The sequence below is a fragment of the Cyprinus carpio genome, chromosome B11 (genome assembly GCF_018340385.1).
Source record: "Cyprinus carpio isolate SPL01 chromosome B11, ASM1834038v1, whole genome shotgun sequence".
NCBI classification, from domain to species: Eukaryota; Metazoa; Chordata; class Actinopteri; order Cypriniformes; family Cyprinidae; genus Cyprinus; species Cyprinus carpio.
The window spans coordinates 2,184,336-2,210,606 of NC_056607.1; the positions used below are offsets into that span (position 1 = coordinate 2,184,336).

Below are 26,271 nucleotides of genomic sequence, written 5' to 3' on the forward strand. Positions count from 1 at the left end.
GGCGAGTTCAAAATGTTTTTGTTTGACCTTTAACAGCATAGTACTCACTTGGTTAGAAAGAATAGTGTTATATTTGAATTTAAGTTTCACAATCTCATTCAGTGTAGAAGGTGAGGCAGATCATTGAAAGTCGCTTTCAAGGACTGACAACTGAGCTGTGATTTCTGACATTTCCTTCTGTCTGTCTTTTTTCAGTTTAGCCTCGTAGGCTATGATGTGGCCCCGCATAACAGCTTTGAAAGCTTCCCATAGAGTGGAATCTGTAACGTCAGATGTGTCATTATGGGATAGATAGTCTGTTATGAGGTTGGCTGTTTGTTGGCGAAATTACATATCGTTGAGTAGTAGTGGGTTGAATCGCCAGTCAAATGTGGGTTTTGTCCTGCCTAAGTCTATCTCTATTTCTATAGGGCAGAAGTCGGAGATTTCGTATACGTATAACGTATACGCGTTAATCGACTCCAGAGGGTTAAAATGTTGTGGTATTTGGTGTGGATAACATCAGAAGTCAGTTTAGCATCTGTTAGAAAATAATCAATTCTTGTGTATGATTTGTGTACATGTGAAAAAAAAGAGTAATCTCTAGCAGCGGAGTATTGAAGCCTCCAGATATCAACAAGGTTCATGGATCTAATTAGGTTATTTATGGTAATGGTGGACTTGGAAGGAGCAATCGGGTGTGTAGAAAGCCTATCAGTAAAACAATCCAATATATTATTGAAGTCTCCTCCTGCAATTAAGTGAGTGGTGGAAGAATCCGGAATGAGATTAAAATTTTTTCTAAAGAAGCCAGGGTCGTCAAAATTGGGCGCGTAGATATTAAGAAATGTTACATGTCGTGACAAAATATGACCCGTTACAATGATATAGCGACTGTTTGGATCAGAAATGGTTGAAATTTGTTGAAATGGGACATTTCGGCGAAATAATATAGCTACTCCTCTTGCCTTAGAAGAAAATGTTGACTGATAAATTTGTGACACCCAACTGCATTTTAGCCTCCATTGATCTGAATGTTTAATGTGCGTTTCCTGTAAAAAAATAATGTCCCCAGACAGAGATTTCACGTGGGAGAAAACCTTGCCTCTCTTTAAATTGGTTCTTAAACCTCTGACATTCCAGCTTAATAAGGTTAGACTGCCACCTTGTGGCGAGGACGAAAAAGTGCTAGTAACCATGAGAAGATAATGCCAGAATAATGTGGTGTGATAATAACAATAATGATATCGGCACTGAATGCACGAGCAGAATAAAAGAACAAGAAAACAAAAAACAAAAACATAAGAGAGGAAAAAATGGCAACAAGATGGTAACATTAATCCCACCCCCTGTCTACTTCCCCAAACGAAGCAGAACATGAATACCCCCATAAACATTGGGAAACAATTTAACACTACAAGGAAATGCACCGTCGGACTAATTGTACGGTTCAATGAAATAATCATAGTATACAATTACCTTGGCAGTGGGCCCTTTGAGTGGCCCCATCTACCCTCATGTCTCTTTGCTTGCATATAAGCTAGGGAGGGCAAGGAACTGAACTTGCTCAATGTGAGAAGACGGAAGACAGCTGGCTAGTCCGGCGTCGCGCGCGCCTCTGGAAACAGCTGTGAGAGAGCGGGAGTGTCTCAGGTCTGCTGTGCGGTAGCAGCAGGTGTAACAAATTTGTCTATGAATGCCTCGGCATCCGTAGGCTTAAGAAATGTTTTCTGCTCGGTCCCAAACGTGAGAATCAGACGCGCAGGAAAAAAGAGACCGTGCTTTATTCCGGCCTCCCTCAGTTTCTTCTTTACACCATCAAAGGCCCGGCGCTGCTCGGAAACTTCAGGTGGAAAATCTGGATAAATGCTGATCCGGGCTCCGTTGAATGTCAGTGGAGATTGCAGGCGGGCGAGGTTGAGTATTTTCACCTTCTCTGGAAAGTGGTGTATTTTGACAATCATCGTGCGCGGCCGCGCCGATGAGGATTGTGCGCCTATCCGATGGGCTCGGTCCACTTTCAGGCCAGCGGGGAAGTTGTTGGATCCGAGAAGTTTTGGCAGGAGGTCGGCTATGAAATGAGTCGGATTTCCCTTCTCAATTTTCTCTGGTAAGCCCACGATTTTAATGTTTGACCGTCTTGAGCGGCTTTCGAGGTCAGTTAATTTGCGCTTCATGGCTGTGTTTGATTCAATCATTTCCTCACAGCGGCGCTCGAGACTGGTTATGCGGGTATCATGGTCGGTCATTGCTCCCTCAAGATCAGTAATACGTGTTGCATGGTTGGTAAGGGAGGTTTGAACGAGGTGCAGTTTTGAATCCAGGCCATTAAATCTGGCCGTTATGTCTTCTTCCAGTTTTCCAATAGCCGCTAGGATGTTAGCTAGTGTGGGTTGTGCACTTGGGGTCTCGCTGGTGCTGGTGGTTGCGCCTGTAGTTAGCTCGGTTTGGTTGCTAGCGTCGTCGTCTTCTTCAACGAATAAAGTTGTCTTACTGTCTTCTTTGGCAGGAGAATCAGGGTTCATAGTTTTCCCTTTAGCTTTAGGTTTGCCCATGGTTGTGTTTAAAAGATGCAAGCGTGGATTTTTAGTACAGTTTTTTTGAGGGTTTGACGGAGCTCCACGAGAAAGCGTCTAATCCATGCGGTGCTCACTAGCGCCCCCCTGGTATTGTCATTATAATCCGTAATTATGTCTCCACTGGATGCAACAAATGGCTAATTTATAATGGGTTTTAATGTTTTTGTCTCGGCGCTCCAGGACACACAGCATCACAGTATAGTAAGGGGCGTAACATTTCTGTCACACGCTTGAGGAATTCGGCCAATCACAACGCACTGGATAGCTGGCCAATTAGAGCACACCTCGATTTTCAGACCGATGAGCTTTGTAAAAATCGATGCATTTCAGAAAGGCGGGGCATAGAGGAGAAACAATAATGTACAGTGTGTGGAAAATAATGTTTTTTGAAACTTAAACTGCATAAACACATTTTATTACACCAAATACACCAAATAATGTTCTTTTTAACATCATCATATGACCCCTTTAACTGGCGCAAAATACAGTGTATCACAGACCACATCAGATCATCTGTAATATGCATCTGGTTGTTTTACACTCTTTAGCCACCAGGTGGTATTGTGAGCAAATGAAGCCTCGAGAAATTAATCCTTTTGTAAACTACTTGGCTAAAAAGCTTTAATGCTTAATGAGGCTTCATCTCGCCATCACCAGATTTCATGCTCCCAAAACTGAACAAAACGCAGATAGGATACAAAATATTTACATTCACATCACATTTATAAGCATGAGCGTGACAATAAATGTGAAAAAGGCCCATTGAACACTCCTTCTAATTTGTGTCTGTTTAGAAGATACTTGTGAATAAACCATTTAACTATGCCATATTAAGCCATAAACCCTTTATATATATATATATATATATATATATATATATATATATATATATATATATATATATATATATATATATATATATATATATATATATATATATATACATTTTTAACAAAAAAAAACCTGAATTAGTTTTTTCATTTCTATTTATTCCTTTTAAAATATAAAAATCTAATGATTTGGACCCAATTTAAGGCATATGTCATCATATTGTAGCATAAATATGACATGCTAATAATCCAGCACTGCTATTTCTAATGTAAATCTTTAGCCAGGCAAAGCTAAATGACCACATCGTTAATTTGGTAATAAAAGCACACATTTCAAAGGTGCACAACCGACTCATGGCAACATCTTTGAGTTGGACCATTAATTGTACATGCAAGTTTGAAGAGTATGTCCTCGATGGTTGTTTGAGGAATGCTAAGTGGTTTCTAAGGTGTACTGAGTGGTTGTTAGGTTGTTGCTTAAGTTAGGTGCTCACTAGGCAGTTAATAGAGTGATCTGTGTGGTCGATAAGCAATAGTGGTTAAGGTGCTCTATGTGGCTACAAGAAAGTACAGCAGGTTAACGGGTTTGCATGTGTTTACATCTGAACAGTCTGATCTTCTTGGACAGCATCAAGCAGCTTCTTTTACAGTGAGAAACCACTCCTGCGCTCGGCCATCAGACTTCAGACATGATGTCATTTTCAGAAGGTTTGCCAGTTCCCTCATACCAGCCGCAGGAGCCATCGCTGTGTCTGATGCAGGCAGACTCGTGAACTGATTCTCCATCCTTAAATTGCCATGTGAATGACCAATCAGTCTGCATACACTCATTTTTGGTGCTGGGTTGACAGGGCTTTTCAATGCAGGTAGAGATCTGTAGAGATCACAGTTTCAGAGAATATAATATAATAATATAATATAAAATAGGGACCAATTCTCACTATTAACTAGTTGCTTATTAGCATGCCTAATATTAACATATTAGCTGTTTATTAGTACTTATAAAGCATACTTTACACATATATTAATACTCACTATTAATAAGCACCAAATTAAGAGTTTACTAAGGCAAAAGTCATAGTTAATAGTGAGAACTGATCCCCAAACTAAAAGTATGACAAATTTTTGTTCATTCAAACCTCCATAAATAAGAGGGATTTTTTTTTTATTTACAGAATGGCTAGATAAATTACTCACTATAAATTTTCTCTCAGTTGGTCAGTTGGATGAGTGATTTTCTAAGTTTTATAGAACCTGATTAATTGGATTTTGTCCTGTCATTGTGTTTATTCATATATATATACATATATATATATATATATATATATATATATATATATATATATATAGATATATATATATATATATATATATATATATATATATATATATATATATATATAATATATATACTGTATAAGGAATTCAGTGGAATGACTTGATATAATTTAGTAATTATAATGTTTGGATAACTAGGATGAAATAAATATATGAGTCACGATCACCAGCTGCAGTGCCCATGAGCTCCACCAGAGGGCACTCCATCCCTGACTTTTACCATTCAACCAGGACTTAATTTCCCATGATCCTTTGCCCGGACTCATCTGCGCTCATTATCAATCACAGTCACCTGTCTCTCATTACCTAATTAGTCGCCCTCTATAAAAGCCTGGTTTGGTCTCTCATTTATGGTTAAGTATTGTATGTTTAATGCTACACTGCAATTCTTAACTCTGCTTGCTGGTCTCCTATTTCTGTGTTTGCCCGTGGATCACTCTTGGACTGTTTATTCTCATTGTGTTTCTTTGCTGCCTACCCTTGGACTCATGCCTGTTTCTGGATTATGATTTCCCTTGCCCTTACTGTTTTGTTTGCTGGTGTTTTTAACCCTGCCTGTCTGACCATGCATTTTCAATTAAACCTGTGAGTGGATCCTCAACCTTGTTGTCACGCTCGTCACCGTTACAATATAACATAGTTTATTACCATGCATGTACAGCCCGTCAGATATCTGTATTTGAGGTTCTCTTTTTGCAATAAGGAGAGTTTGTCCCAGACCTCAAAATAGTCACACAGTGAAACGAAGAATCCCTCAGGTGTGATGCGTCCTGTAAGATAACAAACATACAGTATAAATTAACATTATTGTTATTTTTCACTGAGCTCCACCTATACAGTGTTAGCCAGTGAATCACCCTCTCACAGTGTTAAGGGGAAGATTTACGGTGCGTTCCAAATGGGATATATCGCACTTTGGAGTGAAAACAATCATGGCCACCATATTGAAGGGTAGTTCCAAACCGAAGTGCTCAAAACTGGCCACTTCAAAGGGCCCTTCGGAATGAAGAATTTTGAAGGGTACAACTGATGGACACTTCGGGCTCTCATGAGCCTTTGCACAGATTCTCTGCTTGATGACGGCGCCTCCATGTGGGCATGTGATGATGATGCAGAAGGGCACTTCAAGATACAGTTGTTTGGTCCCCTACACCCTTCAACCCTTCGAAGCTCTCACTCCAGAGGGTAAACCCTTTGAAGGGATTAGGGTATAGGGATGAGCCCTTCCGAATGGAACACAGGGAGAGTCATAGATAGAGTTAGAATATGTTTATCTGAGTCAGGAGATGATCAGAACTGCTGCTCTTTTCCCATGTTTTCAAATCAGGCTACCAGCTAATATACACTTTTAAGATATTTAAATTATTTTCATTACAAAACCATCAGGTGTCTGAAATAACTTTCAAGCCAATGGTGATCAACATATGAGGCAGAAATATATTTTTACAGAATTATATGCAATGCTAAAGGCAACATATGCTAACCATTAACGTAATAAATGCACTATGCTCATGGAAATTTCAGAGATCAATTGAAGCACATATGATTGCACTTGTGTATTTATTCAGTTTCAAATTTCTCTTTTCGGAGTACGTTTCCATTCCACCAGAGGCATCACCTCGTCTTGGGCATGATCCAGCACTGTGTCCATTGCAGATATTTGTGAGGCGGCCGGCTGGGCCATGCCGTCCACATTGCAAGGTTTTACAACCTGGAAATTTCAAATGTCTCTTCCCTGTGTCTTTGTTGATGATGGATCCACATATTTAATCAATTACATCATAACTCCAGTTTTCTGTTTGTCAGCTCAAACCTCCTCAGATTGCATTATTTATTGGTAAATTAATGTAACTGATCATTCTTTTCAAATATATATGATGTACACATATGAGACCTTATCTGTATTTTTCTAAATGTGTACACTTTTGGACTTAAAGCTCAAACAAAATTGTTTTGCGCATTCCTGCGATCAAATAAATGATAGCAGGTGCGACTGAAGTATGTGTTCTCTTTTTATCTGAAATATGTTGATTGATGTGTACTACAAATGAATAAACTACTGTCACTATAAAAAATTTTAAATCATTGGTCAAGTATTGTCCAATTCTGTCATGTTCGTTTTGCAGTATAGCTAGTTTTCCTCGTAGTTTTCATTCATCTTGCCCTTGCTGGTGAATTGGAGGCTTTGTGTGTGGTTGTTCTGTGGAGGCAGGTTTTAGAGAAACGCTGTGGGATAACTGTCCAGACAGTGAGACACAGCTTGATTTTGGCCTTGTGGCTTGAGGTAATAAATGCTCTTCTTGGCTACAGGAGAGACATTTTCTGTTCTCAGAGGATTTTTCTTTATTACAATAAACTGTCATTTCAAAAGTCCAAGAAAAATTTGGTAGTTTGTGAAAACATCCTAAATGCTTTTACCTGAAAGCAGATACTGTCCACGGGCCAGTCTGATCCCACACACTGAAGACATCTCATTCGTATAGACATGCTGAGCTTCATTTACTCCGTCAAAACCCTTGAACACCTGCAAAAACAAGATTTTTGCCATTTTTGCAAAGTCACCATATTACATTTTATTTTCCTAGTTGAACCTCTGTTTATTGTATACTGTATTTATGTATATTAATTAATCTTTTCATTAAAAAACATTTTATTTAATTTAAAATAAATGCCTCTGTGAGCTGATATAGGATGGGCATAGATAGAATAATGAGATTAGAAAAGGCGGATTTGAACTTGGGTCACTAAAACTTTTTTAACTCTAGTCTTCATGACACTTACAGTTTCTGGCTAGCCAAAAAAAGTTTTGTTTGGTTTTTTTTGGCCAGACTATTGATGTGCTATTAGCCCAGCTAGGTGGCAGAGTTGTTACTTAGTGCAAATAGTCACAGATTTTTTTTTTTATGCTTATCTGTGAACATTTTTTTTTTCTTTGATCTGAAGTGTCTTTTCATATATAAATACCCACATTGCCTTTATCAGTCTATACAATACCAGCTAATCGACAAGAACCCCCAAGAGACTGTAACTCTGCCTCCATTTCAATGATAGTCTATTTGGATGGAAGGCCAAATAGCAGTATTTTTCCCAGCAAAATATTTATGTGATCATCAAGTACTTCAGCTCACCTCTATCACTTGGATTTCATATTGAATTTTTCCCATGCCAGGTATATTTTCGTCGCTGTGTATGATCTTCTCCCCAGTTACCTCGGCTTGCATCACTAATCAGAAACGAGTCAGATGTTATTACTAGTGAGTGACACTGAAAGCAAAGGAATCATTTAAGTGAAATCAGTTTCTTCTGATAGAAACATGTACAGGCTGTATCATGTATACATTACATTTACATCCGACAGCAATTTCCATTTTTAAAAACCACATTATGTGCTAAGCATACAAGAGTTCAGAGTGTAACCTTCTATCATACAGGAATGATTTCAGGATTTTTCTTATTGACAGAAATGCCTACCCTGGCATACCTTAGCAATTCGATTACTAAATACATAGTAAAAGAAAGCGCTAAATACAGTCCCACTCAGTGTTCGTAAAACTTACTGTAGCTGATCTCTCTCACAGGTAACCCACATACTGTTACCTACAAGAGCTGATAAACTGTATCTCGCGGCCTTTTTAGAAATACATTTTCATGCCATGGATTTCATGATTTGCCTGTGTTTTGTGTTCAGAGGCTATTATTTTGAAGTGTATTTCTATCTGTTGTTTATGGTTTATTTTTCCGTTGTTGGTTTCTAGGGTTCTGAGTACATTCTCATTTGTTACTTTGTTTACTGATTTTGTTCACCTGTGTCTCATTTAGTTCTTTATTTGGTACTGATGGACTTATAGCCTTCATTTTCAGTTGTTCGTTGTCCATTTTTTCTATGTATGAGTTGGTTTTCCATTCTCCTGCGGTTTCTTGTTCTCCTGAGTGTTATGTTTAATAAAGATATCATGTGTATATAGATCCTCGTCTCAACTCAGCCCATGACAAATAAATGGTAGGAGACCAGAGGCCCTTTTTGTAATGGATGTCAATGGAGGAGAGGCTTCACTACACTGAATAAAAAGCTTTTTAGAGGAAACAGCCTACCTGCTAATCTTCAGCATGTTACACTAAACAATACATTTGGATTAAACTATTTTTAGGGTCCACACCAAAAAAAAATGTAGTTTTATAGGAGAAATCACAGACTTTTTGTGACAGGTGGGATTCAGTTTACAGTATTTCTCAGTCATTCCTGTGGGATACGTAAATGGCGTTTGAGTGTCGCACAGCCCTTGACTGAAATTCAGTGACATCAAGGCTATAATGTGATTGGTTATCAAGGCAAATATGATCCAAGTTGATTGTTATGCTTTCTCCAATAATAAGTAATACAGACCCTCTCATCTCCCTATAGTAATAATCTCTGCCACAAAGTTGTGGGTTGGTGTGTTTAATCCAGTTTGGGGCTAATCTCTGCAGAAAAGTGGATCTGGAGGTCCAGGGTTGAGGACCCCTGCTCTGATGACTGCTTGTTGACCTGTAGCTTCAAAAGGAACCAAAGGAGACCATCAAGAATTGTTGCCATAGTTACTAATTTTGTTCACCTTCAGTTTCTTAATTGGTCCTTTCCAGTTATTCTTCATTATTGTTATTCTTCATATTCTTTATTGTTGTTCAAGGGCATATGTATTTTTCTTGCAATCTTGTTTTAATAATACACCGTAGACATAAATTAATTTGTTTTCAATACACATGGGTTCAAGTAAGGCAAAATATTTTATGTCTTTATACATGCTTACACTTGACATTTAAGTGTAATTAAATCAAAATTATTTGATTTGTCTTTGACCCTTTAACATCTTCTGCTGCATTAGGAGATCAGTTTGCCAAGATGAAAGAATTTGGCATTGAATTATACAGCGAAAGAGCTAAAACATCTTTTAGTTAGAAACGAGTGGGATGGTACACTGAAGCCATAGTTGTTTTCTAGTTGATGGATTATGTGGATTTACTGTATTCGCTCAATGAATACTGCAGGAATCTGCATGTCTTTATAACCTCATGCTGGTCATTCCATGCCTTATTGTTCCAGAACAAAGACTGGAATGCCAAAGCAGCTCTGACGCACTGAAGCAGGGATTCAAAACAACACTTTCGTTCTCTGAGTGAAACACATTTAGCTGAACATTTAAACGAGTGCGCTGCAAAAGTCTTGTTTTTCAGAAAATATCTCAACATTTTTAAAACTAGATAAATTTACCTGAGAATCAAAAGACTTGTTTTCAGAGAACACCTCTTGAATATCAATGTTTTGTTTTTGTCTTTTGACTAGACACCTATTTCTCTGGTAAACTTAACTTAGTGTAAAGATATTTAGACTAGATATTTTGTCCTGTAAAACAAGATCTACTGTTTAAGCTGTAAGTGACTGACTCTGTAATAAGTCCATGTGAAGATGTGTTTTCACAATGCTGAATGAAGAGGTTATAATCCAAGAAGAACGCATTCAGTTCTTGCCAGTACAGTAGTCAATGACCTCAATCATGACTTTATTAAAGTTCAAATGACCTAATTACACATATTTTTTAAAACCATAACGGGAGCTAATTAAAAAGTAAATGCCTCTCCAAGGTGACTAAGTAACTAGATCGTTGAACTGTGCCTTATTACAGCAGCAGCTTGAATATCAGCTTATTCATAATTACAGAGTATCGAGAACGGTTATAAAAAGGTTAATATGCCAGATCATTGTAAAATAAGGGAACTGCTCTTTCCTTAATGAGGCAACAACTTAATATTGCCTTGATTCTGATCATTATTTGCACATTAATTACAAATTGAATATGTTTGACACATTGCAGTGTCACAACACTGTCCTGAACCTATATCTGTTGAGATCCACTCTGTTCAAAAGCCGTTCCTTGCTAGTCCTCACTGTTGACAGACAAGATTATGTAATGGATTATGCAAAAGATTATGGAAGATTACACTGTAATAGTGTAATGGTCTTGATAGATTTGTCACAACATCTTGCTGACCCGGCACTTTACTTTGGCAAAGCTATGAAAATATAAGAGGTTTGTTAGACGTACCTATTTCAGACATGCAGAACTGCTCCTGAGGGTGTCCTGGACTACAGCTGCAGCCCTGGACCTCCTTCAGTCCCACAGACAAGAACAGCAGCGCTAGAGTCACAGCAGCAGACATGCTCACGCAAGAGAAATGATCAGCTATATCAAAGACACTTCTTGTGTTCCTCTGTCCGTCTGTAGTGATCTCCTTCTCTCTGCAGCCGCTGTGGGAGTCTTATAGCTTTCATGTCTGGCTGAGGAAAGGACCGCCCTTCTAACTAAACAAACCCCACCCTTTACAAACAAACACATGTTGGTTTTTATAGTTTACAGGGACTCTCCATAGGCGTAATGGTTTTTATACTGTACAAACTGTATTTTCTATCACCCTACACCTAAACCTACCCCTCACAAAAAAACACCATCAATTATATATTTTAAAAAAACAAAATTATAAAAACACATTTAAGCCTTTTGAATTACGGGGACATAGGCAGTGTCCTCATAAAGCACCTTCACGTTGTAATGCCTCTGTCAAAGCCATGTCATTATACAAATCTGTGTCCTCATAAACAATATAAACAAGCACACACACACTCGGATCAGTGGAAATGCTCGGTGGAGTTGATCCATTCAGATCTGGCTCTGTTCTCATACTCTTTATGCCATCAGTTCCCCATGGAAGTGAGTCTGTTTAAATGCTGTGCTGCACTCAGAAATGTCAGATAACGGAAGTCAAATTGGTTGTCATGTTGTGTACAATGTTAACGATCAGTCGCTTGATAGATAGGACATAAAACATGCTTGATTGCCAGCACACACCTGTTTCAGAAGCATAATAAATGACTAGCAGAGACTGAAACAATAAAAGTTTTTATTGGCCTGTATCTGGGGTTAAATGGCGTCGTCTTATATGCAATGTCCAGTTCCTGGATCCTTTCATAAAGTCAATAACCAATGCAAACACGGATCATGCATATTAAAGACAGTCAACAGTGAAAACAACGAATCTGTGTTCCAGATCTCAATGCCAACATTCCCTGTGGTGGTGAAGATTGGACATGCCCACTCTGGAATGGGGAAGGTATGATAAAATGTTTGACTGATTGTGAAAACAGCTCTTCAAAAGGTCTGAGTTCACTTTGATCCATGTGCACGTGTCACTTTATTTGTTTGTAAGTAACTATTATAGTTTTGGTTAATATTTAATTTCTGTTTTTCATTTTAATGTTAGTTTTTAGTCATTTATAGTATTCTTTTGTAATTGTACTATGTGCTTTTGGTTTTATTGGGCTAAACTTTATTTTAAGGTGTCCTTGTTACTGTGTAATTATACATTTAAGTACTGAGTAATATTAATTAACTACATTTACTGACTAAATGGTTAGGCATAGGATTAGGGTTTGTCTTAGTGTTGCTTGCATGTAATTATGCATAATTTATTCTTATTATAATAGTAAGTACATGTAACGTGTAACAAGGACACCTTACATTAAAGTGTTACCTTTTACTTTTTTTAGTTACTTTTTAAGCTTCATTTATTTATTTCCATTTTAATTGTATTTTTAATCCTGTTTGGTTACACTTTATTTTAATGGTCCATTCTGTTGACTCTAAGTAACTTTGCAACTTCATGTCAACTAAATCGTGATTAATTTGTAAATGCATGTCAGCTAACTGTCAATAGAGTATTAGTAGACTGTTAGGTTAAGGTTATTAGAATTACTTGCAAAGTTACTCATAGTCAGTAGAATGTCTGTTGTGGAGCATCAAAATAAAGTGTTAGCAGTCTACTAGTCCACTAATACTCGACTGACTTTTAGCAGACACGTAGTTGCAAAGTTAACAATAATATACCTGATTTGAACAGAAATCTATAAAATAAATCCATCAATTGCTCCAAGTTTGTGCTCCAAATTCTGTGAGATTATGTGGACTGCTGTACTGACTTCGTAAATCATGATACATCAAAAATGTATTCTAAATTTACGGAAAAATTTGTATAATGTAAATATAATAATAAAAATGTTAAAAACTTATTTTACATAGATATTTCATCTGTGGTAAATAATTTAATGAACTCCAAATTCATTAGAACAGTGTTAAGAACAAATGAATGTACCTGTGCATGTGTTGTAAATAAGGCATATGTTTTTTGTCAGAAGTTCTCTGTGCATATACATACTAATCATCCACACAACTATCAGTGAATGTCTTAACCATGGCACTGTTTACCTGTTTTCCTTTAAAAGAGCCAACAGAGTAAGTGTTTAATACTTCTTTCAAAGCTGCTGATTTCACAGAAATTATACACTTATCCAGCATCTTATTAGAAATGAAACACTCCACCCAACTTATCCATTAATGAGTCTCAGCCCATTGATAACAGGACAGCATATTAATGGAACATTGCCTTGGCAGGTGAAAGTTGACAATCACAGTGACTTCCAAGACATTGCGAGTGTTGTGGCCATCACTCAAACCTACACCACCACAGAGCCTTTCATTGATGCTAAATATGACATCAGGGTCCAGAAGATCGGTTCTGACTACAAAGCGTACATGTAAGTACAGCCGCACCGACACAGCTTACAGTAATAGACCATCTATGTCAAGCTGGTAGACCCTCGAGTCATTCCTGATCCATGAAATGACAATTAATGGGAACGTTGCAGAAAATCATAATATCTTATCATAATAGCAGTCTATAAATCTTCTGATGATCATTTTCTTGTGAAGCATTCCTTTGATAAAGATTGGTGAAATCACTGCGCAGGCTGAAGATGTGATACAGTATGTGCTGTGTGATAAGATAACTGATTTTGATTCACAGGAGAACATCCATCTCTGGCAACTGGAAATCAAACACGGGCTCTGCCATGCTGGAGCAGGTAGCCATGACTGACAAGTGAGTGAGACAGATAGAAACGCTTTGGATGAACTTGCTGTATTGGTGCAGTCTTTTAGTCCATGTACAGTAATACCATCTTTATGCTAGTGCACGCTGTAATAAACTTTTAACACAAAATGCAAAAATGACAGCAGAAAGGAATAGTAATATTAACACATTCTGGAACTGATTAATTGACGGAAGTTACTACTCCACCACTTGTCCGTATATTGTTGAACCAACATTGTTTGAATGACGGATGTGCTACAAAAATTCTGTGCTTTTGGGAAACAGTCATGACTAGCTAATTAATTTCTCCACCAATGCATTATACTATAGTAAGTTATGACAGGGTTGTAAACAAAACACATCCCAGATTGGCTTTTTACAGACCAGAAAGAACAAGCTAAAGAATCGTTCGGAATTTATTAGTCACGTCTATGTAGCGTTGGAAAAGAAAACTGCACATAAGCTGCCAAATGATGCAAATGCACTGTGCAAATACTGCACATTAGTTGCGGATCAAATGAATAAATCAAAATGATCTGAGAGAATAACACACAGACAGAGTATGCATGCTGATTTAGCCAAGTGATCAAATCTAATAAACCATAAAGGCAAAGATATCATCCTGGTTTGCCATACGACCAGCAGAGCAACCTTGTTAGTGAAAAATAAATATTTTCCTCTTGGAAATAGTGAATGTCTATGAATATTGACCAGAGCAACATAACCAAAAGATGAGTTTAAATGGAAGGAAACAAAATGAGCAGTACTGACAATTCTGTGATAATAATACTGAAGTAGAAGTTTGAAATAGGTGTTCAACAGGCAGTTCATTTTATAAGTCAATGTGAAGCGATCAGAAACCAGGAACTGGGAAAGTGAAAGCTCTTCTGTCCTGCAGATATAAGCTGTGGGTGGACGCCTGTGCAGATGTCTTTGGAGGTCTAGACATCTGTGCTGTTAAAGCCATACATGGAAAGGACGGAAAGGACTACATCACTGAGGTGAGAGCATAGTGACACAAGCACTGCTTCAAACCACCTGACCTCTCATGTTATCACATGTGAGCTGATAGTTGAAGATCAACACCAGACAATGACACAGAAGATTATAGTTATGAGAGGAGGCATTGACCACAGTGACTGAGTATTGTGCCAGGACACAGACCAGTGGCTGCATGCCTTGTGGGGTTTTGCAGAAAACACATAAATCCTTGCCAAGCCATGGTTAGGAATGTGAGTCAGACATTGCAAAAGTTCTTTGGAAACTCACTTTTTTGCTCATGCGAGAGAAGTGTTTACGTTCTAAGGACACTCCTATAGTTTTTAATTTCCTGCTAATATCCACACATGTGCAGGTAATTTGCTTGACACTTGACATTAAACAAACAAATTTGGCCAAAAATGTGGAACAGTTCATACAAATTCTGCCAGAAGCAGCCAGTAAACCCAGTCTCATAAGACCGGAGTCACTGATGTTATGTCAGCTCACAATGATTTTACCACAGTGTGTTTTGTTATAACTAAAAATAAATAGGTTTTGTTATGGTGTGCTGTCATGATATTTTAGAACTCCACCCCAGCCTTAAAGCAAAACCATTTTAAACAATATAACACATAACAGCCAGATAGGTTTATAGTCACAATACCTTTAATTACATTACACTATTAAAAAGCTATTTTTTAGCTATTTTTGAGGAATCCACCTTTTACCCCTAAACCTGTAAACCAATGGAAAGAAATAGCAAGCACATAAAAGTACAGTCGCAATCATATCTGTGTAACAAAATGATTTAAATGTTGCCATCAGTCACGTGAGAGCTAATGGCATCACTGATGATTCAGGGTTCCCACGCGTCCTAGAAAACCTGGAACACTGATGACTGATTTTCTAGTTCTGGAAAACACATGCAAAACGAGAGAAAATGCCCTGGAAAGTCTTGTAGTTGTCCTGAAAAATGATCATTTTAAAAAAATATATATTTTTTTTTTCTTTAGCCAAGAATGAACATTTCACCACGGGCCTAAACAAGTAAAGGGTTAGTTCATCCAAAAATGAAAATTTGATGTTTATCTGCTTACCCCCAGAGCATCCAAGATGTAGGTGACTTTTTTTCTTCAGTAGAACACAAACTAAGATTTTTAACTCAAACCGTTGCAGTCTGTCAGTTATATAATGTAAGTGGATGGGAATCCCGGCTTTGAGAGTCAAAAAAAACATACACAAACAAAACCAAATTAAACCCTGCGGCTCGTGACGATAGATTGATGTGTAAAGACACGAAACAATCAGTCTGTGCAAGAAACTACACAGTATTTATATCGTTTTTTACCTCTGATTTTCACCACAATGTCTGAACTGTCCTGAGTGTGTTTGCGTCTTCTTCTTCTTGCGTTATGGCAGATCGTAGACTTATAAGTGCATTACCGCCACCTATCTCTCAAATGGACCATTGACACTCCTGATTGAGATTGTAGATAGAGTGTCAATGGTCCATGGCCATAATTTTATTTCAAACCCGATTCCAAAATAGTTGGGACACTGTTCAAATTGTGAATAAAAACAGAATGCAATGATGTGGAAGTTTCAAATTTCAATATTTTATTCAGAATACAACATAGATGACATATCAAATGTTTAAACTGAGAAAATGTATCATTTTAAGGGAAAAATAAGTTGATTTTAAATTTCATGGCATCAACACATCTCAAAAAAGTTGGGAAAAGGCAATGATTTACCACTGTGTGGCATCCCCTCTTCTTTTTATAACAGTCTGCAAACGTCTGGGGACTGAGGAGACAAGTTGCTCAAGTTTAGGAATAGGAATGTTGTCCCATTCTTGTCTAATACAGGCTTCTAGTTGCTCAACTGTCTTAGGTCTTCTTTGTCGCATCTTCCTCTTTATGATGCGCCAAATGTTTTCTATGTGTGAAAGATCTGGACTGCAGGCTGGCCATTTCAGTACCCGGATCCTTCTTCTACGCAGCAATGATGTTTTAATTGATGCAGTATGTGGTCTGGCATTGTCATGTTGGGAAAATGCAAGGTCTTCCCTGAAAGAGACGACGTCTGGATGGGAGCATATGTTGTTCTAGAACTTGGATATACCTTTCAGCATTGATGGTGCCTTTCCAGATGTGTAAGCTGCCCATGCCACACGCACTCATGCAACCCCATACCATCAGAGATGCAGGCTTCTGAACTGAGCACTGATAACAACTTGGGTTGTCCTTGTCCTCTTTAGTCCGGATGACATGGTGTCCCAGTTTTCCAAAAAGAACTTCAAATTTTGATTCGTCTGACCACAGAACAGTTTTCCACTTTGCCACAGTCCATATTAAATGAGCCTTGGCCCAGAGAAAATGCCTGTGCTTCTGGATCATGTTTAGATATGGCTTCTTTTTTGACCTATAGAGTTTTAGCCGGCAACGGCGAATGGCACGGTGGATTGTGTTCACGACAATGTTTCCTGGAAGTATTCCTGAGCCCATGTTGTGATTTCCATTACAGTAGCATTCCTGTATGTGATGCAGTGCGTCTAAGCGCCCGAAGATCACAGGCATCCAGTATAGTTTTCTGGCCTTGACCCTTACGCACAGAGATTGTTCCAGATTCTCTGAATCTTTGGATGATATTATGCACTGTAGATGATGATAACTTCAAACTCTTTGCAGTTGTTCTCTGAGAAACTCCTTTCTGATATTGCTCCACTATGTTTCGCCGCAGCATTGGGGGAATTGGTGATCCTCTGCCCATCTTGACTTCTGAGAGACACTGACACTCTGAGAGGCTCTTTTTATACCCAATCATGTTGCCAATTGATCTAATAAGTTGCAAATTGGTCCTCCAGCTGTTCCGTATATGTATATTTAACTTTTCCGGCCTCTTATTGCTACCTGTCCCAACTTTTTTGGAATGTGTAGCTCTCATGAAATCCAAAATGAGCCAATATTTGGCATGACATTTCAAAACGTATCACTTTCAACATTTGATAAGTTATCTATATTCTATTGAGAATAAAATATAAGTTTATGAGATTTGTAAATTATTCCATTCCTTTTTTATTCACAATTTGTACAGGGTCCCAACTTTTTTGGAATCAGGTTTGTACAAATGTCGACAAATAATACCAAGAACCATTAAAATGAATCCTGACGCTAATAAACAAATCATTCCCACACCCTACCAGTTATTCAAAACACTTAATCAGAATCAGAATCAGAATCAGAACTTAATCAGAATCAGAATCAGAATCAGAATGAGCTTTATTGCCAGGTGTGTTTACACATACAAGGAATTTGTTTTAGTGACAGAAGCTCCACAGTGCAACAGAATGACAGCGACAAGATAATACAGATAATAAAAAGAATAATATACAAAATAGACAATGTGCAAAATAGCAAAAACACAATATACAAAATAGACAATTTAGTATGTAAAATTATGTTAGAAATGTAAATAAGTATGTGTGTTAAATAAATAAATAATAGTATTGTGTGTTCCACGTTTATTATTACGTAAATTTTTCTCTCTTCCACACACAAAGAAACTGCACGGCTTCCAAATGAAATATATCAGTCTGATGAAACTGTAATCACTGCACACTAATGACTGAAAACTCCTCCTGGCCCGTCTTGTTTCAGTGAGACAGGTGTAGTGATGCTCAGGACTGCTGCACAAGCTGTAGTTTTTGGCGCTTTGGGAGTGGACGTTTACAATCATGAGACGTTTCTTGATCTCACAAGACAATAACATTTCCCAGAAAAATGCCTCATTTCCAAGGCTTTCAGTAAATTTATTTTGATGTGGTAAAAAAAGGACAATATTTTGAGTTTCCATCATGGAAGGATGTGGTCATGATTGTTTTCTCCCTGTGGTGTGCCACAATGACAAAATCATCTCATTGTCTCCAGAACAGACATCATTCTTCCTTTAGCTTAGAGATATTTGTTTATGGCAAATGATCTCGTGTCAGATGATGAACTATCATGATCAAAGCATAGATTTTTGTTGCTGTTGAAATGTTTTGCTTCATTATAAGAACCTTAGTATGACATGGCAGTGTTGCTATGGAAACTGTTTTCTATGTGAGCACAGTGAATGAATGCAGGAGCAGCACATCACACACTAGATAGATGATGTGAAGTGGCTCATATGTAAAACAGCAAAAATGGCCCAAATGTATCAAATTACATGTGGGCCTCTGTAGGTAAAGATGCAGTGTTGACAGCAATGTGTAATCTGAATATGACCCTAAAGTGGCCAATGTGGTAAACAGTGATTATGGCCCAAATAGTGCCAACCAAATGTGGGTCCCCTTTGGCAAAACTGTGGCATTATCGACAAAGACTAATCAGGGTGTAAACCAAATGTGTTCCACATATATTTCAGCAAATGTGGCCCAGGTACATTAAAAACGTTTTTGGGTCAGTTTTGGCAAAGATATGTCACAGTGAGCACTGGCTAATGTGACTGTGAGCCTAAAGTGGCCCTTATATGATGTCGTAAATGTGGCCCACATATAAAATGAAAAAATATTGCCCAAATAATTAATATCAATTTGTTCCACTTTTGGCAAATATACGGTGTCACAGTCAGCATTGGCTAATCAGTGTGTAAGCTAACTTGTCCCACATTTGAGATGGCAGATATGCCCCATATATTACAAAAGAGATGAGGGCTTTTTCTTGGATGTAATGCTGGTTTCACACTGCAAGCATGAGTGGCACGTGAGCAGCTTTTTCGGCGTGCATGTTAATCAATGAGTGCATTCACACCGGCAGCAGGAGCGTAGCGTGAGCAACGCTGCAGCGATGGTTTCGGCGCCAGGTCTACTTTCTCAATTAAAGTGACAGCTTACATTTCCCATTAAATACACACAGATGCTTTAACATGCAAAATAGTTTAATGGTTGATTGCAGATCTCCATGAAAAGGGTTTTGTATGCATTTGCTGACTGCATTGCAAAGCTTCATTAAATTGTTTAAATGAATTTCAAAATGTTCTAAGCATTCTGGAGAAAAAAAGGGCAAAAATGCACACTGCTGAATGGCTGATGCACTTGTTCTTCAGGGCATCATTTTTAGGAGCATTTGTAATTATTTATTAAGAATTTGTTGCCATCTGCAGAAGCCGTCATTGCCTGGCAGGCAAATAGACCGAAGAGCCTTTTCATCATCAAGCCAGTATCGATTAGTGACTCTCATCAGACATTTTTTCTGAAGAATCTTGATCAAACAGGATTCTCCAGTACAGGGCGAGATCTGTAGAAATCACAGTTTGAGAGATGACTGAATTCATATCTATACTTATAACACAACAACAACTGTTTAAATACTTGAAAAAATATAATAAAAGAATGATAACAGTCAGAGGCTAATACATAGGGCTGCAAGTAGAAATTACAAAGCCAAGTATGCAAATGCCACAGCCATTAGTACGTGTTTGACAACATTCAAAATGGCACAAAACTTAGTTGGGCGAAAATCAAGCCACTGGATTTCAACAGCACTGAACTCGGAGTAATTTAGACTATGGTAAATTATTGTAAAAGTATGATCTGGATTATTACCTCACAGACACAGCCTTTCTGATAAATGCTGAGGTACTCCTTTTGAACTTGGGAGAGTTGGTTCCAAGGCTTCACAAGGTCACATAAATTAAGAATGACCCTGCCGTCCTCGACACGTCCTTAGGTGAAAAAAAACATAAATGTTTTCCTTATGCATCTTAATTAAAGGGTTAGTTTACCCAAAAATGAAAATTCGCCTTTGTTTTACTCACCCTCAAGGCATCCTAGGTGTATATGACTTTCTTCTTTCAGTCGAATCCAGTCTGAGTTATTCTTAAAATTGTCCTGGCTCTTCCAAGCTTTGTCATTGCAGTCGCAGGCAGAGTATGTGAGCGGAAGCAGAGCGTGGAGTGGAACACTGTGATTTTTGTCGTGGTTTTTACTCGCTCCAAGAGCACCACACCAGCGCTCCATCACGAATACAATTCATGTCAACGACCCGTAATATAACTGCATATTTAGTGAAGCCCAGTTGAAGTCAGTTGAAAGTTACTTCAAGTGCTTGAGTTATATTTCTTTAATATTATTTTCTAATATTTTATATTTGTGTTTTATGTATATTGGTTTTCACATATGTGAATAAGTTTATTTTGATTAGGAAAAGGAAAAATGTATGTTAAACTGTTACGTTAAAAGTATTTACCGATTGCTCTGAGATTTGATTGGTTGAAGACTGCAAGGGGCGGAGAGAAGAAAAACTGGAAGAGAAGGAAAAAAAAGTGTCGGGGAAGCGAAGAGAGAACATGTCCGATATAATCTAGTCTGTAAGGATACTAGCCTGTGAAAGTTATCGACAAGAAAACTGATTTAGGTTTAGTATAAAGTTGTTTGAGTGTGAGAAGATAGAAATTTCTCCTCGTACCATCGGATAACAGAACTGCGTAGTTGATTCTCACGAGTCAGCGCTGAACTTTTATCTGAGAGACTGCTGAGTTCACTGTTGTGGAAAACTGCCGTTGATGGCATCTCTTACCAATTTGAAACCAGGAACCTCCCAGATAGTGCCCTGAGATACCAGGAAATTCTCAGTGGTTCCTCTGGCAACGTTGGATATGATCGCCGATTTTCATTCTCTTCTCAAAGACTCAAATTCTCCCTGAGTTTGAAAGTGCGTCACAGGACTTCTGACTCAAACGAATGCTGGTAAGACAGAAGTTTATTTTGTTTGCTCATTGAGTGAAGTGGCAAATGGTTTGTGCCTCAACGTACCCCAGCATCGAATCAGGCCTGTTACATTAAGGGTTTATTGAGACAAAGTTAATAATATTCAGGGAATGTTTAGAGAGATCTAACCAAAAAAGAATCCAGGGCTCCTTCCGCTTAAAGTATAGGAAGTGAGCGCTACATTAGCAAGAATCACGTTGAACATATTTAGCTATAGCTTGATACAGATGAATAAAGATGGCAATAGTCGAGAGGGAAGTTACAGGCTAGTTCTCAAGGAGTTTGTCTGTTCCTTTTACTGATTATTTTCGGGTTAAAGCATGATTTAAACAGATACAGCACATTCACACGTAATCGCTGTCGCAATAATGCATACAAAAAAAAGTAAACTTACAGTGCTACTTCATCTGTATCTGATTTTGAATGAGCAGAAATCTGTAAGAAATGCATCGATCTGTAGATAAAATAACTGACAAAAATGTACTGTTATTTTCATCACAAACCAAATTTGCACAGCAGAAGGCAGCAATTATACCTTTTAATGCTAACAACCATGTTATTAGTTTGGCATGTGGTAGGAAAAAAATCTTGCACACAATATCCTTAGCCACTCTCCTGTTATTTTATTTATTTTATTTTAATATAAGCTATGTTATGAACATAACATTTCAAACATACTGAAATACTTTAGCCACGGAGCGAAGGCGGAGCGGTGTTTCTGGTATCAGTGAGCGCGGAGTGGAGCAGGAGCAGGAAATGGAGAACCCGGAGCGGAGCTGGAGTGGAGTGATTATTAAATGTTCTGAGCATGGAGGGGAAATTGTTGCCGCTCCACTCCGCTCACATACCTCTGGTCGCAGGTGTTTCTGTTGAACAGTCCAAGAGACGTTAAATAAAGCACGTGTATCCATAAAACGTGCCTCTCAAGGCTCCGGGGGGTGAATAAAGGCCTCCTGTAATGAATCCATGCGTTTTTGTAAGAAACATATCCAGATTTCAAACGTAATAAACACTTTTCTATCACTTCCGGTTTCTGTCGTACACGGAAGCCGTTCTGGGATGATAGAGCTTAGAAGTGCCAGGACAATTTTAAAAATAACTCTGATTGGATTCGTCTGAAAGAAGAAAGTCATATACACCTAGGATGCCTCGAGGGTGAGTAAAACAGGCGAATTTTCATTTTTGGGTGAACTAACCCTTTAGTTACACAGTTAAAGTTATTTTTTTCTTTATGAGCTATTTTAGTACCTAGAGATGTCCTCACTTATTGAACCCTCATGTTCTGCTGAGATTCATTAATGTTTTTAGGTTTGAGGTCCTGGATAAAATTAGGCTTTTCTTTGAGGATTTAAGGTTAGTCTTTGCTCAATTAGTGTTTAATAATGAAGTGTGTTATCAAGTTCTAAAGTATGTTTTTGAGGTATTAAAGAGGACTGTGAGGCTTAATTGATCTGACTGGAATACAGATCAAATCCGAACAAATATGCCACATAAATGTTACAGAGGAAAACTGGATGTCATACACTAAACAACCGAGGTTTGCAAACAAACAGACTCTGAACTCATTCCAAACACCACAAACTCATGCAGAAACGAGTCTTGTTACTAAGAGATGCATAATAAGTGAAAATGATATGTGCTCTAAAATAATCTCAAATAATATCAAACTGTGATATTCTCAGACTGGATGAAATCTAAAAAGATGAAACTGAATAATTGAATACACAATGTGATTTTCTGTGAAATCAGCCCAAAACCTGTCCAAACTGTGAATTGGGCTAAAAATCTGGGCATAATGTGTAGCACATTTCAGCCTCAATGGATGTTAACCAGCATCAGGAATCATGGTGTTCAGTTTCAACTCAGACTCTGCCTAGAGATAGTAAATGATTTTACCTGACAGCAGGTACTCATCGTTATACAGACTGATGCCACAAAAATTTGGAGTTGTCCTTGTGTAGATGACCTGAATTCTCTTCTTGTCTAATTGCTTAAATGTCTGGATAAATAATAATAACAATAATAATAATAGTAGTACACACACACACACACACACACACACACACATTTCTTGTTAAAAAAAAGTATTTTATTGGAAAATTATGTGTCAAGTAGCCTGCATTTTCTCACCTGAATAGTTTGGATTTTGTATGCATTTAATCCAGGGCGAGTGCAGGACACCTTTTCAATGACCTTAGCTCGAATCACTAATTGGTAAAGGAGTCAGATGTGACAAAAATTGTTGTTGATGTTAATGTTAATTTTATTTTTTAAAACGTTCCTGTATTACATTACATTTGTCCGAAGCAATAACATTTTTCATATTTTGCATTTCAAGTTTTCCAAGATTGAACACAAAAGAAGATACTTGAAAGAACACTGGAGCCCATTGAAAAACACTGAGACATTTGTCAAAATATCTTCCTTTGTGTTACACATGGAAAAAGTCATACAGGTATGAAATGACATGAGTGAATAAATTATGACAGAATTTTCATTTTTGTTTGAACTGTCCCTTTAAATAATTTGACACTACACAAGAAAAGATCTCATGTTACTGAAAAAAATAAAACAGATTTAATTAAATAATATCCTATATTGTCTTATACTATCATTTAGAAAAATTCAAGGTTCCATCATCGTACTTTCCATAAACCTAATGTTAAGTTCAGTAATTCAAGTCATTGAAATAATGTAAATGAACTGAAATGCAAGAAATTTAACAACTTGTAACATCTTAAAGCAGCATGCAGTCTACCTGTTGGTGTTAGATTAGCTATGCATGTGTTTGACGTACCTATATCAGACGTGCAGAAATGCTGTTGAGGGTGTCTTGGTAAACATGTACAGCCCTCGGTCACCTGTTCGTTCAGTGCCACAGACAAGAAGAACAGCAGCGCTACAGTCACAGCAGCAGACATGCTCTCACTCTCACAGCACAAGACTAAACTATACTCAGGCTATGGAGCAGATACGGCTTTCTTTGTCTCTCTCTAGAGATCTCTAAATCATAGTGGACTTATATAGCTCTTATGCCTCCCACCCACCTAACCTCAGGAACCCCACCTCATGCACAGTCATGCACATCAACACTGAAGTGTGTTCATGAAGGGTCCAGTTCTGCATAACGTACAAAAGATTGAGCCATAACAGAATAAAGCAAAAAACACTTCAGTAGACCATCATGAGGAATCACGTTTTCCTTGATATTTCAACTTTAAGTAAGAGTTCATTGTACTGTGGAAACACACTGTGACTTTTAGAGCTTTGTCCTCAGTCCAAAAAGAGCTTCTGTTGAAAATGACCTGCAAAATAATGCTGTTGTCTATGGAGACAGATTAGTCTCAAATATAATTCACGCAAAAAACACGATTCACACATGCGTAAACAATTTCACATGCATGAAACCTAATTCACGTACACACAAAAAAAATTCATGTGCGTGGAAAAAAATATATATATTCACAAAAAGCAATTCACATGCGCAAAATAAAATTATATATTCATAAAATACATTTCACAAATGCAAAACACAATTCGTAGATATACAACTGTGCACAAAAAACCTTTGAATGTTTAAAATGTACGAGTGTCTGAATGTACAAATCGTCATTTACTACGAATCCACTCGGATTTGTGTGTGTGTGTTTTTGAGACTTTCCTGACAGAGCTCTCTTCCCACGTGGGTCTGTTGTACTCTTTAACCAATCAGATGCGAGCTCACCATTCAACCAATCATATCATAAGCCACCGAGAGTGCATTCAGAAGCTCGCAGGCAATCGGGGAGACCTCAAGAGAGAAGCCCATAGAAGCCCTGGCGTTACATTTTAAAATACTATACAAAATAATTAATCAGAATACTTACTCCTGCTCACTCACGCCAAAGAACTCCCCGCTGATGCTCACTGTCTCTGCAAGATTAACGATGGCAGTTTGCACGCACAGCTACTAGAAGATTTACATCTGTCAGACAGGTTGCTGACGTCATCAAGCTTAGTTTGAGTCTGCGCGTCAGTAACGTAAGTTCTAAAAATCGCTAAAAATGGGCTTCACTTGTCTCAGTTGGGTTCCAATTGGGTCGCTGTGTCCATTTCTTTTACTGTCTATGGGATTACTGATGTAAAGGATTAATAACCATAAAAGAAAAAAAAAATAAAAAGAAAACAAAAAGGATTATTGAATGATAAGTTCACTCCTAATCAGGCTTATGATATGATTGGTTGAATGGTAAGCTCGCATCTGATTGGCTAAAGAGTACGACAGACCCACGTGGGAAGAGAGCTCTGCCAGGAAAGTCTCAAAAACACACACAAATCCGAGTGGATTCGTAGTAAATGACGATTTGTACATTCAGACACTCGTACATTTTAAACATTCAAAGGTTTTTGTGCACAGTTGTATATCTACGAATTGTGTTTTGCATTTGTGAAATGTATTTTATGAATATATAATTTTATTTTGCGCATGTGAATTGCTTTTTGTGAATATATATTTTTTTTCACGCACGTGATTTTTTTGTGTGTGTACGTGAATTAGGTTTCATGCATGTGAAATTGTCTACGCATGTGTGAATCGTGTTTTTTGCGTGAATTATATTTGAGACTAATCTGTCTCCATAGTTGTCAGACTCCCAATGTAACACTCAGTCATAATGAAACATACTCGACTGTACATCCCATCACAGTACAGTTATAAGAGAACAAAGAAAGAGACAGTTTAGAAAGAGACAACATCAGCCCTCAAATTGTGAAAGCAGCATGTTACAAAGCGTTGCTTAAAAGACTTTCATCACACATTCTATCACTGTGATGTGGCATAAAAAAAAATTCAAAATATTTGCATTCTTATTTAAAG

At 37.7% G+C, this 26,271-nt stretch overlaps 2 protein-coding genes across 2 annotated transcripts in view; one reads left to right on the forward strand and one right to left on the reverse strand.

The window, feature by feature from the left end:
- The window catches only part of LOC109098225 (synapsin-2-like), a 211,685-nt gene that overhangs the window by 150,752 nt on the left and 34,662 nt on the right, over positions 1–26,271 (forward strand). The window contains exons 6-9 of the mRNA XM_042733531.1: positions 11,807–11,869; positions 13,207–13,349; positions 13,619–13,693; positions 14,583–14,685. Of these exons, the coding sequence (XP_042589465.1) occupies positions 11,807–11,869; positions 13,207–13,349; positions 13,619–13,693; positions 14,583–14,685 (384 nt within the window). The remainder of the gene's footprint in view (positions 1–11,806; positions 11,870–13,206; positions 13,350–13,618; positions 13,694–14,582; positions 14,686–26,271) is intronic.
- LOC109098226 (metalloproteinase inhibitor 3-like) lies at positions 19,568–24,419 on the reverse strand. Its single transcript, XM_042733533.1, has 5 exons — positions 24,214–24,419; positions 23,547–23,623; positions 23,313–23,415; positions 20,253–20,371; positions 19,568–19,944 (listed from the first exon to the last, which is right to left on the reverse strand). The coding sequence occupies exons 1-5, from the start codon at positions 24,335–24,337 to the stop codon at positions 19,780–19,782; spliced, it is 588 nt and encodes a 195-aa protein (XP_042589467.1). The 5' UTR covers positions 24,338–24,419; the 3' UTR covers positions 19,568–19,779.

Bases quoted from the DNA above. Each gene is read 5' to 3' on its own strand.
- LOC109098226 (XM_042733533.1), bottom strand. From the start codon at position 24,337: ATGTCTGCTGCTGTGACTGTAGCGCTGCTGTTCTTCTTGTCTGTGGCA. The intron at 23,416-23,546 runs GTGAGAAAATGC...TTATTTATCCAG, and splicing joins ACAAAATCCAAACTATTCAG to ACATTTAAGCAATTAGACAA. The intron at 20,372-23,312 runs GTAAAATCATTT...TTTTCACCTAAG, and splicing joins CGATGAGTACCTGCTGTCAG to GACGTGTCGAGGACGGCAGG.